Source organism: Tachyglossus aculeatus, chromosome 2 (assembly GCF_015852505.1).
Source record: "Tachyglossus aculeatus isolate mTacAcu1 chromosome 2, mTacAcu1.pri, whole genome shotgun sequence".
NCBI classification, from domain to species: domain Eukaryota; kingdom Metazoa; phylum Chordata; class Mammalia; order Monotremata; family Tachyglossidae; genus Tachyglossus; species Tachyglossus aculeatus.
Genome location: NC_052067.1, coordinates 53,852,961 through 53,868,934, shown reverse-complemented (window position 1 = coordinate 53,868,934; position 15,974 = coordinate 53,852,961). Strand labels below are relative to the sequence as shown.

Below are 15,974 nucleotides of genomic sequence, written 5' to 3'. Positions count from 1 at the left end.
CTTCTGTGCCTCAGTTTCTTCAAATGTAAAATGGAGATTCAATATCTGCTTTCCCTCGTACTGAGGTTGTGAGCCCCATGCGGTACAGGGACTGTGTCCCACCTAATTGACCTCTATCTACCCCAGCATGTAGAACAGTGTTTGACACATAGAAAACACCTAACAAATACCATAAAAAGGTGGGCAGGCTGGGATTAGAACCCAGCTCCTACTACCAAGTCCTTGCTCTATCCACTAGGCTACATGGCTTCCCAGACACTTAACCTGTTAAAAATATTAAAAGTTAATCCTTCCAACATTTGCACAATCAATAGCACTACATAAGGCACTTTATGCGCAGCTTCAAAATTCCAAAAATGCATTCTCATTTCTTACCATTCTTTGGTTTTGAAACAAGAAGGACAAAACACCAAACTTCACTTCTCTGTAACCTCAGTTACCTCATCTGTACAATGGGGTTTAAGATAGTGATCCCAGGAGGGGCAAGGACAGTGCCCAACCTGCTTAGCTTAATATCTACCCCAGAATGTAGAACAGTGTCTGGCACATAGTAGGCACTTAAATACCAAAAAATAAAATAACTGCCTGCATGCAAAGGAACATTCTTATTTCAACAATAAATCAAAGTGATTTTTTTGAGTGCTTACTGTGTGCAGAGCACTGTACTAAGCACTTGGGAGAATACAATATACCAGAGTTGGTAGACACATTCACTACAAGCTCACCGTGTAGATGGACAAATCCAGAACCTTCCCCAACAGGTCCAGCTGGGCACTAAGATGGGAAGAGGACTATCAGTCACTCATTCAATCACATTTATTGAGCATTTACTGTGTGCAAAGCACTGTACTAAGTGCTTAGGAGAGTTCTGGGTCTATCCAGAACTCTCCCCAGTGGACTGAGACCAGGATAGAGAGAAGGGCTGTTCTTGTTCCATCAACCAGTCGATCAATCAATGGTACTTAGTGAACGCTTTTTTGTATGCAGAGCACTGCAGGAAGTGCTTGGGAGAGTACAATATAGTGGAATTGGTAGACACATTCTCTGCCCACAGCGTGCTTACTGTCCAGATAGACAGACAGATCCAGAACTTTCCCCAAGAAACTGATGCAGGTTCAGATGGGCTGCCAAATGGGGGAGAGGAATGGTTTTCTCCAGTGGGCTGGGATGGGTCTGGGGGACTCTATTTTGGGGAGAAGGGCAGTTCTCGTTCCATCCAGAACCCAGCCCCAGAAGCACTTGGTGGACTCCTGAAAATGTGTCAGTTCCCTAGGGCCAAGCTCAGGTCAGCTGAGCCTTGTCTTATGCCGTCGCGTCGTTTCTGACCCACAGCGACACATCTCTCCCAGAGCGCCCTGCTCTCCATCTGCAATCCTTCTGGTAGTGGATCCGTAGAGTTTTCTTGGTAAAAATACGGAAGTGGTTTACCATTGCCACCTTCCGCGCAGTAAACTCAAGTGTCCACCCTCGACTCTCTTCCATGGCACTGCTGCACAGCATGGGTGAGTTTTAACTTGTAGTAGATTGCCTTCCAGTTGCTAGCCACTGCCCAAGCTAGGAATGGAATGGGAATTCACTCATTCATTCATTCAATTGCATTTATTGGGCGCTTATTGTGTGCAGAGTACTGTACTAAGGGCTTGGGAAGTACAAGTCGGTAGGCCTCTGCTTGACTCTCCCTCCCGTAGCCAAGACTGGTAGGGAACCAGAAACTCTCCGGTTGCCACCCTGAGAGGGGCAGCTGAGCCTTACGAGGGCTGAAATCCCAGGACTCAACCTGGCTTGAGCCAGATTCAAGAACTCAGAAGCCTTCCTTGACCAAGCCCTCTTTTCCTCTTCTCCCACTCCCTTCTGCATCCCCCTGGCTTGCTCCCTTTATTCATCTCCCCTCCCAGCCCAACCGCACTTATGTAAATATCTGTAATATATTTATTTCTATTAATGTCTGTCTCCCCCTTCAGAGTGTAAGCTCCCTGTGGGCAGGGAATGTGTCTGTTAATTGTTGTAATGTACTCTGTACTGTATTTTTATACTGCCTATACTGTACTCTTCCAAGACCTTAGTACAATGCTCTGCAAACAGTAAGCACTTAATAAACGCGACTGATTGACCGATAAACTCACCCACACCCACCTGACAAGCCAGTTCGCCCTCCTGAGGCCTGGGGTTAGATCAGGAGAAGCTCCACATGTGTGTAGTGCAATTGTGTGATTGTCCAATTGTGAGGGCAGTTTTTTTATGGTAACTTTTAAGCACTTACTATGTACCCAGCACTATTCTAAGTACTAGGGTAGATACAAGATAATCAGGTTGGACACAGTCCCTGTTCCACACAGTGATCACAATCTTAATTCCCATTTAACGGTTGAGATATAGAGAAGCAAAGTGACTTGTCCAAGGTCACATAGCGTACAAGTGGCAGGGTTGGAATTAGAACCCAGGTCCTTCTGACTATCAGGCCCGTGCTCTAGCCACTAGGCCACACTGCTTGTCTAGTTATCCTTGCATGCTGTTGGAATTGGTGATCCCAATGAAGATAGGGGTTTTTAATTGTATTCGTTAAGTCCTTACTATGTGTCAGGCACTGTATTGAGTGCTGGGGTGGATGCCAGATCATTCATTCATTCAGTTGTATTTATTGAGCACTTCCTGTGTGCAGAGCACTGTACTAAGCACTTGGGAAGTACAATTTGGCAACATATAGAGACGGTCCCTACCCAACAATGGGCTTACAGTCTAGAAGGGGGAATCAGATTGGATGTCCCAAAGGGGGCTCACAGCCTTAATCCCCAATTTACAGATGAGGTAACTGAGGCACTCCCCTCTCAGGGTCACACCTGGAGAGTTTCCAGTACTCTACTAGTCTCAACTACAGGAGGGTGAGTCAAACAGAGGCCTGTCCATTCCATTCCTAGTTTGGGCAGTGACTAGCAAGTGGAAGGCAAACTGCTACAAGTCAAAACCCCCCTGGGCAGCAGCGGCATTGTAGAGAGTTGAGGGTGGAGACTCAAGTTTACTGCACAGAAGGAGGCAATGGTAAATCACTTCTGTATCTTTACCAAGAAAACTCTATAGATCCACTACCAGAAGGACTGCAGATGGAGGTGGGGATGGTCTGGCAGAGATGTGTCAGTGGTGTAGCTATGGGTTGGAGACAACTTATTACAATGCCTAGAACATGGTAAATAAGTGATTAAAAAATACCATAAAAAATTCAAGTGGTTCCTGAGCCTCCACAGGGAGTACAGAATTTCACTTTAGTAACTGCTGCCCCTATAATGTAAGCTGGATGTGGGCAGGGAATGTGTCTTTTTATTGTTATATTGTACTCTCCCAAGCACTTAGTACAGTGCTTTGCACACAGTAAGTGCTCAATAAATACAATTGAATGAATGAATGAATACTGTCTGTGACACTTGGTGGGGTGGCTTTTGGGGTCCAAAATCTCACTGGCAATAGCTAAACCCTGGGCTGCTTCACAAATGGTTTGTTCTCTTTCATTTCTAAACCAGTTCTGAGAGGGGGGTACTTAAAGCAACCCTGAATAATTCCAGTGATTATTTCCAAGTTTCCTCTGACAACATGAGCCACTGACCAACTCATTCTTGTGGCTCCATTTCTCCTAATACACCAGCAACATTCCCCTGGTCGCGGCTTTGGTTCATTAGACCATATTCTGCTCTTGTTGACTAATGGGAGGAATCCATCTCTGTCTCTTTCCACATGTTTAACACATCTGTGGGTCCTTATTGTGCTTCTGTCGCCTTAACGATCCTTCTTCTTGTCGAGCTTTATTAATAATAATAATAATGGCTTTTGTTAAGCGCTTACTATGTGCCAAGCACTGAACTGCCTCTATTGGTCTTCTTTTTCCAAACTTTGTGCCCTTCTTATTACTCTCTTCTAAATCATTGTGTGTGTGTGTGTGTGTGTGTGTGTGTGTGTGTGTGTGTGTGTGTGTTTTGGAAATGTGATAATAATAATAGTGATAATTGTGGTATTTGTATAGTGCTTTCTATGTGCCAGGCACTAAGCTCTGGAGTAGATACAAGGTAATTGGGATGGACACAGTCCCTGTCCCACATAGGGCTTAATCCCCATTTTCCAGCTGAGGGAACTGAAGCATGGAGAAGTGAAGTGAGTTGCACAGGGTCACACAGCAGACAAGTGGCAGAACCGGGATTAGAACCCAGGTCCTTCGGATTCCCAGGCCCATGTTTTATTCACTAGACCACACGGTTAAACTGCAGCCCAATAATGATAATAATGACATTTATTAAGCACTTACCATGTGCCAAGCACTGTTCTAAGCACTGGGGAGGTTACAAGGTGATCAGGTTGTCCCACGGGGGGCTCACAGTCTTAATCCCCATTTTACAGATGAGGGAACTGAGGCACAGAGAAGTTGTCACACAGCTGATAATTGGCAGAGCTGGGATTTGAACCCTTGACCACTGACTCCAAAGCCCGTGCTCTTTCCACTGAGCCCAACCAGAGCCAAAGGGAATGGAATCATATCTGATAAATACAACCCAATGCTCTTCCTCAAACTGTGTATGTGGGTTGAAAGTGGAACCACAATTCTGGTTCTGCCAGCCAAAATCAGTGCCCAAGTGTTTTGACGGGCAACCTGGGCAGAGACAGATGTCTACAGTGCAATATTTGACTGGTTCTCATTGCATGGACTGCATTACTTTTATCTTAATCTCCTTTTCCAGCCTCCAGATGATCAATGGATCAACCCATCACTTTTATTGAGTGCTTACTGTGTACAGAGCCCTATAATAATAATAATAATAACAATAATTATAGTATTTGTTAAGTGCTTACTATGTGCTGAGCACTGTTCTAAGTGCTGGGGTATATACAAGGCAATCAGGTTGTCCCATGTGGGGCTCACAGTCTTAATCCCCATTTTACAGATGAGGTCACTGAGGCACAGAGCAGTTAGGTGGCTTGCCCAAAGTCACACAGCAGACAAGTGGCAGAGCCGGGATTAGAACCCACATTCTTTGACTCCCAAGCCTGTACTCTTTCCACTACGCCTCTCTGCTTCCCCATGTGCTGAGCACTGTTCTAAGCGCCGGAGTACATACCAGGTAATCAGGTTGTCCCACTTAATCCCCATTTTACAGATGAGGTCAATGAGGCACAGAGAAGTTAAGTAGATTGCCCAAGGTCACACAGCAGACAAGTGGCGGAGCGGAAATTAGAACCCAGATCCTATACTGCTTCTATACTGGCTTGATATCCCCTCTAGGCTATGAAGAACAGACCACGTTTCATTTCTCTTTTTAGGAATCTCCCTCTCATCCCAAATCCTGGCCAAGATTTTTAAAATCTTGTGGCTACTCCCTCCTCCAGGAAGCTAGTCCATAGAGATAACTCCCAAGGGCCCAGGGAGCCGTTGCGTCATGGCCAGCCTAACACCCAACTATTACAGAAGTAGTGGAGAGAGCTGGGGAAAACCTGGTTCTAATCCTGGCTCTGCCATTTGCCTGCTGTGTGACCTTGGGCAAGTCACTTCACTTCTCTGGGCCTCAGTTACTTGATCTGTAAAATGGGGATTCAGATTGTGAGCCCAATGTGGGACAGGGACCGTGTCTAACCCAATTTTCTTGTACCTACCCCAGCACTTAGAACAGTGCCTGCCACATAGTAAGTACTTAAATATCATCAATTATCATCATTATCATTAATGATTAAACCACTGTCTATAATTTTCAGAGGGATCTTCTGGACTTTGAAATTCCCCTTAATGCATATTTCTCTACTCTGCTAGAGAAGCAGTGTGGCTCATTGGAAAGAGCCCAGGCTTGGGAGTCAGAGGTCATGGGTTCAAATCCCTGCTCCACCACTTGTCAGCTGTGTGACTTTGGACAAGTCACTTAACTTCTCTGGGCCTCAGTTCCCTCATCTGTAAAATGGGGATTGAGACTGTGAGCCCCATGTGGGACAACCTGATCACCCTGTATCCTCCCCAGAACTTAGAACAGTGCTTTGCACATAGTAAGCACTTAACAAATGCCATTATTAATTTAATTAATTACTCCTCCATGAGAGCAGAATGAAATTATACATAGCTCAACTGTAAACTGTGACAGAAGAGATCATATCTACCAAATCTATTGCATTATTCTCTCCCGTGCTCTACACAGAGTAAACATTCAATAAATGCCATGGGTTGATAGCCCAGGCTTGCTCTGAAATAGCTTATCAAACTTTGTTTTGGTTATTATAACCACACTATAGCAGATTTTACTACCAACATCCCAAATCTTAGATGGATTCACGTTTCACTCTTTTCTCTCTTCCCTCCATTCTCCTCTGCTTTTCCTTCTTTAGCTCTTACTTAGTTTGCTGTACATGAGGGGAAACATCTGCTGCATTTTATTCATGACATCTTGTATTTATAGATCTTGTTTAGCCCCTATCTGAACCCTGGGTTAGAGAGTGCCAGATTCATCTCCGTCAGCTGAGAACACTATCGGGAGACGTCCAGGGAGTCAGAAGGACTTGGTTTCTAATCCCAGGTCTGGCACGTCCACCGCATGACCTTGGACAAGTCAGTTATCTATACCTCACTTACTTTATCTGTAAAATGGGGATTAAGAATGTGAGCCCCTTGTAGGACTGTTTCCAAACTGATTAGCTTGGCACATACTAGGTGCTTAACCAAAACCATTTAAAAAAAAAAAAGCAAAAGTGCCATGCCTGCTCCCATCCCACCTCCCGTCCGCGCTCTCCCATCCCGGTAGATCTTCCCAGGACTTTCAGCAGACCGGGGTCAGAGGCGATCCTGCGATCATGAACTTTGTTTGCCGGCTGTGGGACAGGCTCCTCTTTTCCTCTCTCCTGTTCTGAGAAGGGGCTGAGGCTCTTATGGGGCTGTCCTAAGCTAAAGGATGCAGGTACCGAGGGGTGAGGGGTGATAGCAGTGGCGATAAAAAAAACCCAGGCCAGCCCGAGGCAGCCCCTTGGGATCATCTTGTCTGCAAGACTACCAGTTTAGCTAGGATTGAGGGGATTAACACAGGGGGATACCAACGGGGGGACGTGTCTGCATACCCTATGCTGAACTCTTCAGGTGAATAACTTTTAGATTTTAACTCAAATGGCCAGGAGAGCAGGAGACGACAGACGTAACAACATCCAGCATGGCCTAGTCAGGGTCAGGGCTTGGGAGTCAGAGGATCTGGGTTCTAATCCTGGGGCAAGTCACTTACCTTCTCCGTATCTCAGTTACCTCATCTGTAAAATGAGGATTGTGACTGAGCCCCATGTGGGACGTGGGCTGTGTCCAACCTGATTAGCTTGTACTTAGGACAGTGCCTGGAGCATAACGAGTGCTTAAAAATACCATTTAAAAAAAAACAAGACAACAACATCCAGCGTTGCCACTACCCATGGGACATATGCCCTTCCCAACTTCATAAATCCCCTAGATCGAGTTCTCTTGTTTTTCATTCAATATTCCAGATTTAAGGTGACCATCAGACTCATTCTTTCCCTAGAGAAGCAGCGGGGCCTAGTGGAAAGAGCATGGGACTGGAAGTCAGAGGACCTGAGTTCTAATCCAGGCTCCAACACTCACCCACTATATGACCTTTTTTTTTAAATGGTATTTTTTAAGAATAGCTATTTGCCAAGCACTGTTCTAAGCACTGGGGTAGATACAAGGTAATCAGGTTGTCCCACGTGGGGCTCACAGTCTTCATCATAGATGAGGATTTGCCTAAAGTCACACAGCTGACAAGTGGCCGGGATGGGATTAGAACCCACAACCTCGGACTCCCAAGTCTGTGCTCTTTCCACTAAGCCACTTCTCTGTTCCTCCGTTTGCTCTTTTGCAAAATGGGGATTCAATACCTGTGCTCCCTCCTTCTTAGACTGTGAGACAGATAATGAACCTGATTGCCTGATATCTAGCCCAGCACTTATTACAGCACTTAGCACATGGTAAGCATTTAACAAACGCCATCATTATTATTATTACCACAGAGGAGAAGCAGCATTTTCTGTTGGTCTGTTCCCCAACAGCTTTCTTACCTCCGAGAGCTGTTCCATAAAGTCTCTCTAGTTTTCTTGTTCCTCTAGTTTTATACTTTGACCTTGCAATTCCATTAAATCAATCAGTGGTATTTACTGAGTGCTTACGATGTGCAGAGCACTGTATTAAGTTTATGGGAGAGTGCAATAAAATAGAAATAGCAGACATGTCCCCTGCCCACAAAGAGCTTACAGTCTAGAGGGGGAGACAGGTAATAAATAAATCAAGGGTATGTAGTGAGTGCTTATTGTGTTCAGAGCACTGTACTAAGCACTAGGGAGTGTACATCTGTAAAATGGGAATTAGGACTGTGAGCCCCCCTGGGACAACCTAATCACCTTGTAACCTCCCCAGCGCTTAGAACAGTGCTTTGCACATAGTAAACGCTTAATAAATGCCATCATTATTATCACAATAAATTAGAATTAGCAGACACGTTCTCTGCCCATAACAAGCTTACAGTCTAGCAGTTTCGTCTCTGCCCCAGCCTAGAAATCAGAGGGACCTGGGTTCTAATCCCCCTCTTGCGTGCTGTGTGACGGGCAAGTCACTTAACTTCTCTGTGCCTCAGTTCCCTCATCTGGAAAATGGGGATTAAGACTGTGTCCAACCTGATTAGCTTGTATCTTACCCCAGTGCTTAGTACAGTGCCTGACACCTAATAGGTGGTAGAGCCAGGATTAAAACCAAGGTCCATCTCACTCCCGGGTTTGTGCTCTACCCATTAGGCCATGCTGCGTCTCTTGAGCTGTTAACTCAGCCAGCAGTTCTTTTTCACAGAAACTTGCCACTAATTTAAGTCCCTGGCTTTTCTCTCTCTATGCCTCCCTGTAAACCTCTTATTATGCTTCTGTAGACCCCCATATACATCCCAGTATATTTCAACAGATCGTTTCAGTGGAAGAACAAACAATTTGAAGAGCATTAAAAGAGTTAAAGCATCTATTTCCTAGGTTTTTTGTATTTGTTAATCATTTATTATCTAATTTCTTACTTACTCCCTTACTTATTGCTGTTCTAATCAGGCTGGATGCGGCCACAAGCAAAGTGACTTGCCCAAGGTTACATAGCAGACAATAGGCAGAACTGGGATTAGCACGCCATGACCATCAGGCCTGTGATCTTTCCACTAAATCATGCTGGTTCTCATAATGTTGTCTTTCAAGGGTGTAAGCCATCATAAGAATTTGTCCAAGTAGAATAATAATTTGTGTCACCCTGCCTTTCTCCCTTTGCTCTTCCCTGCTCCCAGGCCCAGGGCACTTATGCACATATCTGTCATTTTATTTATTTGTATTGATGCCTCTCTCACCGGCTCTGGACTGTAAACCCATTGTGGGCAGGGACTATGACTGTTGATTGCTGTATTGTACTCTCCCAAGCGCTTAGTAAAGTATTCTGCACACAGTAAGTGCTCAATAAATATAATTGAATGAATGAATAATAATTAGTATTATGGCATTTGTTAAGTGCTTACTACGTGCCAGGCACTGTACCAAGTGCCGGGGTGGATTCAAGCAAATAGGGTTAGAAACACTCCCTGTTCCACATAGAGCTCACAGTCTTAACCCCTATTTCACAGATGAGGTAACTGAGGCACAAAAAAGTCAAATGACTTGCCCAAGCCCCATAGCAGAAAAAGAATAATTCCATCTAGTAAGCTCGCTATGGGCAGGGAACGTGTCTGCTAATTCTGTTCTATCTGTACTACTAATTCTGATTGTACTCTCCCAAAAGCTTAGTACAGTGCTCTGCACATAGCAAGCACTCAATAAATACCATTCATTGATTTATTTCAGTTGAGTAGCTTCAAATCACCCCCGCTGCTAGCAAGGTGATGTTTTAAGGGGTGCCTTTTAAATGCAGGTAATGATTGACTTTAAATCTCAAACATCTGGAGTTTTATTTTTAGATGCAACAGCATCTGAACAGCAAAGGTTTCGGCAAGAATATTACCACTTTCCGGAATTATAAAGTACTGCAAATAGCTTAAAGGGATTCTCAACACCATAACTGTTGTTGGGAAATAATACTGTTAGACGTTAAAGTAAGTGTGCTTTATTCAATTTATTGGGTCCCCTGCTTGCATGTAAAATTTTGCTACTTCAACATCTTGATTCTGAAATAGTTTTTTTAATGGTATTTAAAGTGCTTATTATATATCAAGCACCGTTCAAAGGACTGTAGTAAATGCATATTAATGGAGTTAGATACAGTCCCTGTCCCACATGGGACTCAGAGTCTAGGTTAGAGGGAGAATGGATATTGAATTCACATTTTATGGTTGAGGAAACTGAGGCACAGGGAAGTTAAGTCCTTAACAGTTAAGTTAAGACTTGCACAAGGTCACCTAGCAGGCCAGTGGTAGAGCAAGAATTAGAACCCAGGTCCTCTGACTCTCGGGCCCGTGCTGTTTCCACTAGACCACGTCACTTTATAGTGGAGTGACAGTGGTGACAAGCTAATTTAATCTTGATTTTAAAAAATTGATCCAGAAGTAGAAACTACATTAATTCAGGGAAAATCCTAAAGAGCTCATATGTGAAGCATATGAGAAGTATGAGAAGCAGCATGGCTCCGTGGAAAGAGCACAGGCTTTGGAGTCAGAGGTCATGGGTTCAAATCCCAGCTCCGCCACTTGTTAGCTGTGCGACTTTGGGTAAGTCACTTAACTTCTCTATGCCTCAGTTACTTCATCTGTAAAATGGGGATTAAGATTGTGAGTCCCCTGTGGGACAACCTGATCGCCTTGTAATCTCCCCAGCGCTTAGAACAGTGCTTTGCACATAGTAAGCGCTTAATAAATGCCATCATTATTATTATTATGTGACAGTGATAAAGGAAATATCCCCATCTCCTGGCAATAACCTGTACAACAACATTAAGGCAAAGTGTTTTACTCACCAACAATAATAATAATAATAATGATGGCATTTGTTAAGCGCTTACTATGTGCCAAGCACTGTTCTAAGCGCTGGGGGGATACAAGGTGATCAGGTTGTCCCACGTGGGGCTCACAGTCTTAATCCCTATTTTTACAGCTGAGGTAACTGAGGTTCAGAGAAGTTAAGTGACTTGCCCAAGGTCACTCAGCTGACATGTGGTGGAGCCGGGATTAGAACCCATGACCTCTGACTCCCAAGCCCGTGCTCTTTCCACTGAGCCATGCTGCCTCTCCTAATTTTGATATTTGTTAAGCATTTACTATGTGCCAAGTATTGTTCTAAGCAATGTGGGTAGATACACGGTTATCAGGTTGTTCCATGTAGGGCTCACAGTCTTTATCCATTTTCAGATGAGGTAACTGAGGCCCAGGGAAGTGAAGTGACTTATCCAGGGTCACACAGCAGACAAGTGGTGTTATCGGGATTAGAACCCAGGTCTGGTTCCCCGGGCGGTGCTCTATCCACTACACCATGCTGCTTCTCTTTATGGTGGTTCAGGCCCCAGAGGAGCCAGTTAGGGGCAAGAAGACTGATGCTTCTTGCACATTTGCCTGTCTCGACTCCTCGGGGGGTTGAGATATTACCCAAGAGTCAGTCAAACATTTATTGAGCGCTTCCTGTGTGCAGAGCACTCTTCGGAGAGTACAATATAGCAAATATAAAAGACACACTCCCTGCCCACAACAATCTTACAGTCTAGAGGACAAGGGCATAGGGGTTTGGGCCAGATGTTTGCAAAGGGTTGGAGACAAGGCCTGTTAATCTCCCCAAGCCGGTTTGCTCCTGATTGTTCAAACTCCAATCTGAAACCCATCCATTCCCCATCAGGAGTTGGTTGGGACAGGGTCTATATGGCCAACCAGAAGAAATATAATTGTATTTACACTGAATACGGTGAAAACATCGTAGTGTTCACTGCTCATAGCCTTATTGTCCTCCTGTAAATTGGAAGCTCCTTACGGACAGGGAATGAGTTCTGTTGTTCTCTCGCAAGTGCTTAATACAGTGCCCTCTGCACCATAGGTAGTCCGTAAGTACTATTGATTAATGGATTGATTCCCTTTAGACTATTAATTCGCTACGGGCAGGGAACAGAGTAGATCAACTCTGTTGTAGTGTGCTCTCAAAAGCTTAGTACAGTGCCCTGCACACAATAAGTGCTCAATATATACCACTGATTGACTGCAGCAAAAAAAAAAAAAAAAGACCTGGGTTCTTTGCTGTGTGTCCTTGAGCAAATCATTTCACTTCTCTGTGCCTCAGTAACCTCACCTGTAAAATGGGGATGATGACTATGAGCCCCACGAGGGACATGGACTGTGTCCTACCTGATTATCTTGTATCTACCCCAGCATTAGAACAGTGCCTGGCGCATAGTAAGTGCTTAACAAATGCCATTTAAAGGACAAAAAAGCAGACTTACTGGGAAACTACTGCAGTGGTTGGACTTTGAAATCTTTTTCTTTAAAAACTGTGAAGCTGAACACTAAAAATTAGTATCAATTAGTACTGCAATCCTTGGACAAGAAATACAAAATGCAAAAATCCCAGAACATTAAGTTTGCCCTTCTTGGACCAAGAAATAATAAGGTCCAGTCTTTAAATGGACTAGTGTTCAAGGATTTCATGCATGGATAAAGAGTCTATTTATTATACCCCCTATTTTACCCCTAAATCATTCACTGTCATTTGAAAAGTAGAAAGATGAGCAGTGTGTAGAGAGAAGCAGCTTGGCTCAATGCAAAGAGCACGGGCTTGGGAGTCAGAGGTCATGGGTTCTAATCCCGCCTCCGCCACTTGTCAGCTGTGTGACTTTGGGCAAGTCACTTAACTTCTCTGTGCCTCAGTGACCCCATCTGTAAAATGGGGATTAAGACTGTGAGCCCCATATGGGACAACCTGATTACCTTGTATCCTCCCCAGCGCTTACAAGTGCTTTGCACATAGTAAGTGTTTAAAAAATGCCATTATTATTATTATTATTATTATTATTATTATTATTATTATGCATCTGCCTGAATTATTTTTCCACAAAAATGATTTTGCTTTTCTTCTTCCCTAAAGCTGTGTGAATCTGCCCTCTACAGGTCATTTGTGAAAACTCCTCAGAGAGCAAAGTCTACATGGGAAAACGACATTAGGAGGACAGAAATAAGGGAATGAATGGATAGAGCTGTCATCTCTGAGATGGGATACAAATCCACTAGGTCAAGAAGTGGCAATTTAGTGTCCACCCAGGGATAGAGATTTTAAAGGGTCCATCCATCAGGCCATTTAACATTCATTCATTCAATCGTATTTATTGAACGCTTACTGTGTGCAGAGCACTGTAATAAGCGCTTGGGAAGTACATGTCTGCTAGACATCAATCAATCAATCATATTTATTGAGCACTTACTATGTGCAGAGCACTGTACTAAGCGCTTGGGAAGTACATGTCTGCTAGACATGATGTAAATGTTGACAGCCTGGGACATAGCCTGTTCTCCCAGCCACCATTCTGCCTGAGCAGCTTCTGAAGATGTTTTCCACTCTGAACAATACGGCAGGGGCTCACCGAGGAGTAAACCACTGCATCCCTGTGCTATATTGCATCTAGATGCATGATTCGAAGGTTCACAACTTCGCAGACAACATATACATAACACCTGCTTCGGCAAAAAGACATAACACAGAAATGTCAGGGTTCCCAGCTGAATTTTCATATTGGGTTTGGTTTTAAGATGACTGGCACATTAGGATTCGATTTGCATGGCTAAAATCTTGAAGAGCGCAAACCCAGGTGCTCCAGATGATCTCAAGGTCTATTTTTCCAACTAATCAAGGACACTTTCCATTGTTCCATTTTCAGGGGTTACGGAGGTCTCTAGTAAATTCCACATCTTCCTTCAAATAGACAATAAACACAGTATGTAAGATGAAAGGACAGAATGAGATCTGCTTTAGGAGCAAAGTATCTATAAAAATTAATAAATATCAGTAGAACCATGCTCTGTTCATTGAAGTTAATAATAGTAATAATAATTATCGCATTTGTTAACTGCTTACTATGCGCACAGCACTGGGGTAGACACAAGGTAATCAGGTTGTCCCATGAAGGGCTCACAAACTTCATCTCCCTTTTCCTGATGAGGTAACTTAAGGCACAGAGAAGTGAAGTGGCTTGCCGAAGGTCACACAGCAGACAAGTGGTGGACCTGGGATTACAACCCACGTCTTCTGACTCCCAAGCCCATGCTCTTTCCGCCAAGCCACATGGCTTCTCTAATCATGATCTTTATTAAGACTTTACTATTAGCTGGGGTAAATGCAAGGTGATGAGATAGGACGCAATCCCTGTTCCACAAGGGCCTCACTAATTTATCGGATTAAAAAAATCAAGGCGCGGAGAAGTTAAACACTTGTTCATAGTCATAGATAGCTGACCAGTGGTAGTACTTGGACTCAAATCCTAGTCATCTGACTCTCAATCTCAAGCTCTTTCCATTAAGTCTTGCTGCTTCCTCAGATTTATGGGTCATCAGGTACTAAACTGAACTTCCTTCACCTCTCAAAAACTCTAATTCATTCGTTCATTCATTCATTCAGTCGTATTGAGTGCTTACGGTGTGCAGAGCACTGTACTAAGCACTTGGGAAGTACAAGTTGGCAACATATAGAGATGGTCCCTACCCAACAGCAGGCTCATAGTCTAGGAGGGGGAGACACGGCTATCCGACTCCCTCTGTATCAAGAAGAAACTCCAGATCTTGGACAAGTCGCTTAACTTCTCTGTGGCTCAGTTCCCTCACCTGCAAAATGGAGATTTAATCCCCTTTCTCCCTCCTAGTTAGAACATCACCCCATTGTAGGATCTGAGTACCTTGAATCTATCTACCCCAGTGTTTAGCACAGTGTCTGGCACATAGTAAGCCCTTTAACAAAAACCATAAAAAAGCCCCATGGCATTCATGTACATACCTTTAAATTTATATTTCATCAATTATTTATTTATATTAACATCTGCCTCCCCCTCTAGACTATAAGATTGCTGTGAGCAGGGAACGTAGCTACTGACTCTGTTGTAATAATAATAATGGTATTTATTAAGCACTTACTATGTGCAAAACAGTGTTCTAAGCACTGGGGAGGTTACAAGGTGATCAGGTTGTCCCACGGGGGGCTCACAGTCTTCACCCCCATTTTACAGATGAGGTAACTGAGGCACAGAGAAGTGAAGTGACATGCCCAAAGTCACACAGCTGTCAACTGGCGGAGCCGGGATTTGAACCCATGACCTCTGACTCCAAAGCCCGTGCTCTTTTCCACTGAGCCACGCTGCTTCTCTAATGGATACAAGTTAATGGATAAAGGATACAAGTACTCTCCCAAACACTTTGTACAGGGCTCTGCATACAGTGAGTGCTCAATAAGTACCACTAATGATGATGATGGAGAAGTCATACTTACTCCTGATCTTCTTGGCTGACTTTATGCTTGTTTAAAGCATTTGTAATGATACTCTCAAGATCCTGTCAGAAGGAGAATCAAAAAATTGCCTCGTTTTATAGGATATCAATATCCTGAGGGTCAGTTAGCCCCTATCCTAGACAGAGACATGGGGGAAACTCTGTTTCCCAACGTACATCCTTTCTAAATACTGAGCCCAATTTTTCCAGGCCTGAAGTTCCTACCCGAAAGTAGTAGTAATAATAATAATTGTGGTAATTGTTAAGCACTTTCTTTGTGCCAGGCACCATACTAAGTGCTGAATGGATACAAGCAAATCGGATTGGATACTGTCCCTGTCCTACATGGGACTCCCCCTCTCGATCTCCATTTTACAGATGAGGTAACGAGGCCCAGAGAAGTGAAGCGACTCACCCAAGGTCACAAAGCAGGCAAGTAGAGGGAGCCGGGATTAGAACCCATGACCTATGGACTCCCAGGCCTGTGCTCTATCCACTATGCCATGCTGCTTCTGTAGCTTGGGAACTTCG

At 44.0% G+C, this 15,974-nt stretch overlaps 1 protein-coding gene across 4 annotated transcripts in view; it reads right to left on the bottom strand.

Moving 5' to 3' along the window:
- Positions 1 to 13,680: 13,680 nt before the first annotated feature.
- Positions 13,681 to 15,974, bottom strand: part of C2H6orf118 (chromosome 2 C6orf118 homolog) — a 29,151-nt gene continuing 26,857 nt past the window's right edge. For 2 of the 4 annotated variants that reach the window (XM_038740831.1, XM_038740832.1), the window contains 2 exons: positions 15,445 to 15,506; positions 13,681 to 13,881 (listed from right to left, as the gene is read on the bottom strand). In XM_038740831.1, the coding sequence (XP_038596759.1) occupies positions 13,812 to 13,881; positions 15,445 to 15,506 (132 nt within the window). In that variant the 3' untranslated portion in view covers positions 13,681 to 13,811. The remainder of the gene's footprint in view (positions 13,882 to 15,444; positions 15,507 to 15,974) is intronic. The other 2 variants (XM_038740833.1, XM_038740834.1) reach the window with 1 other exon arrangement.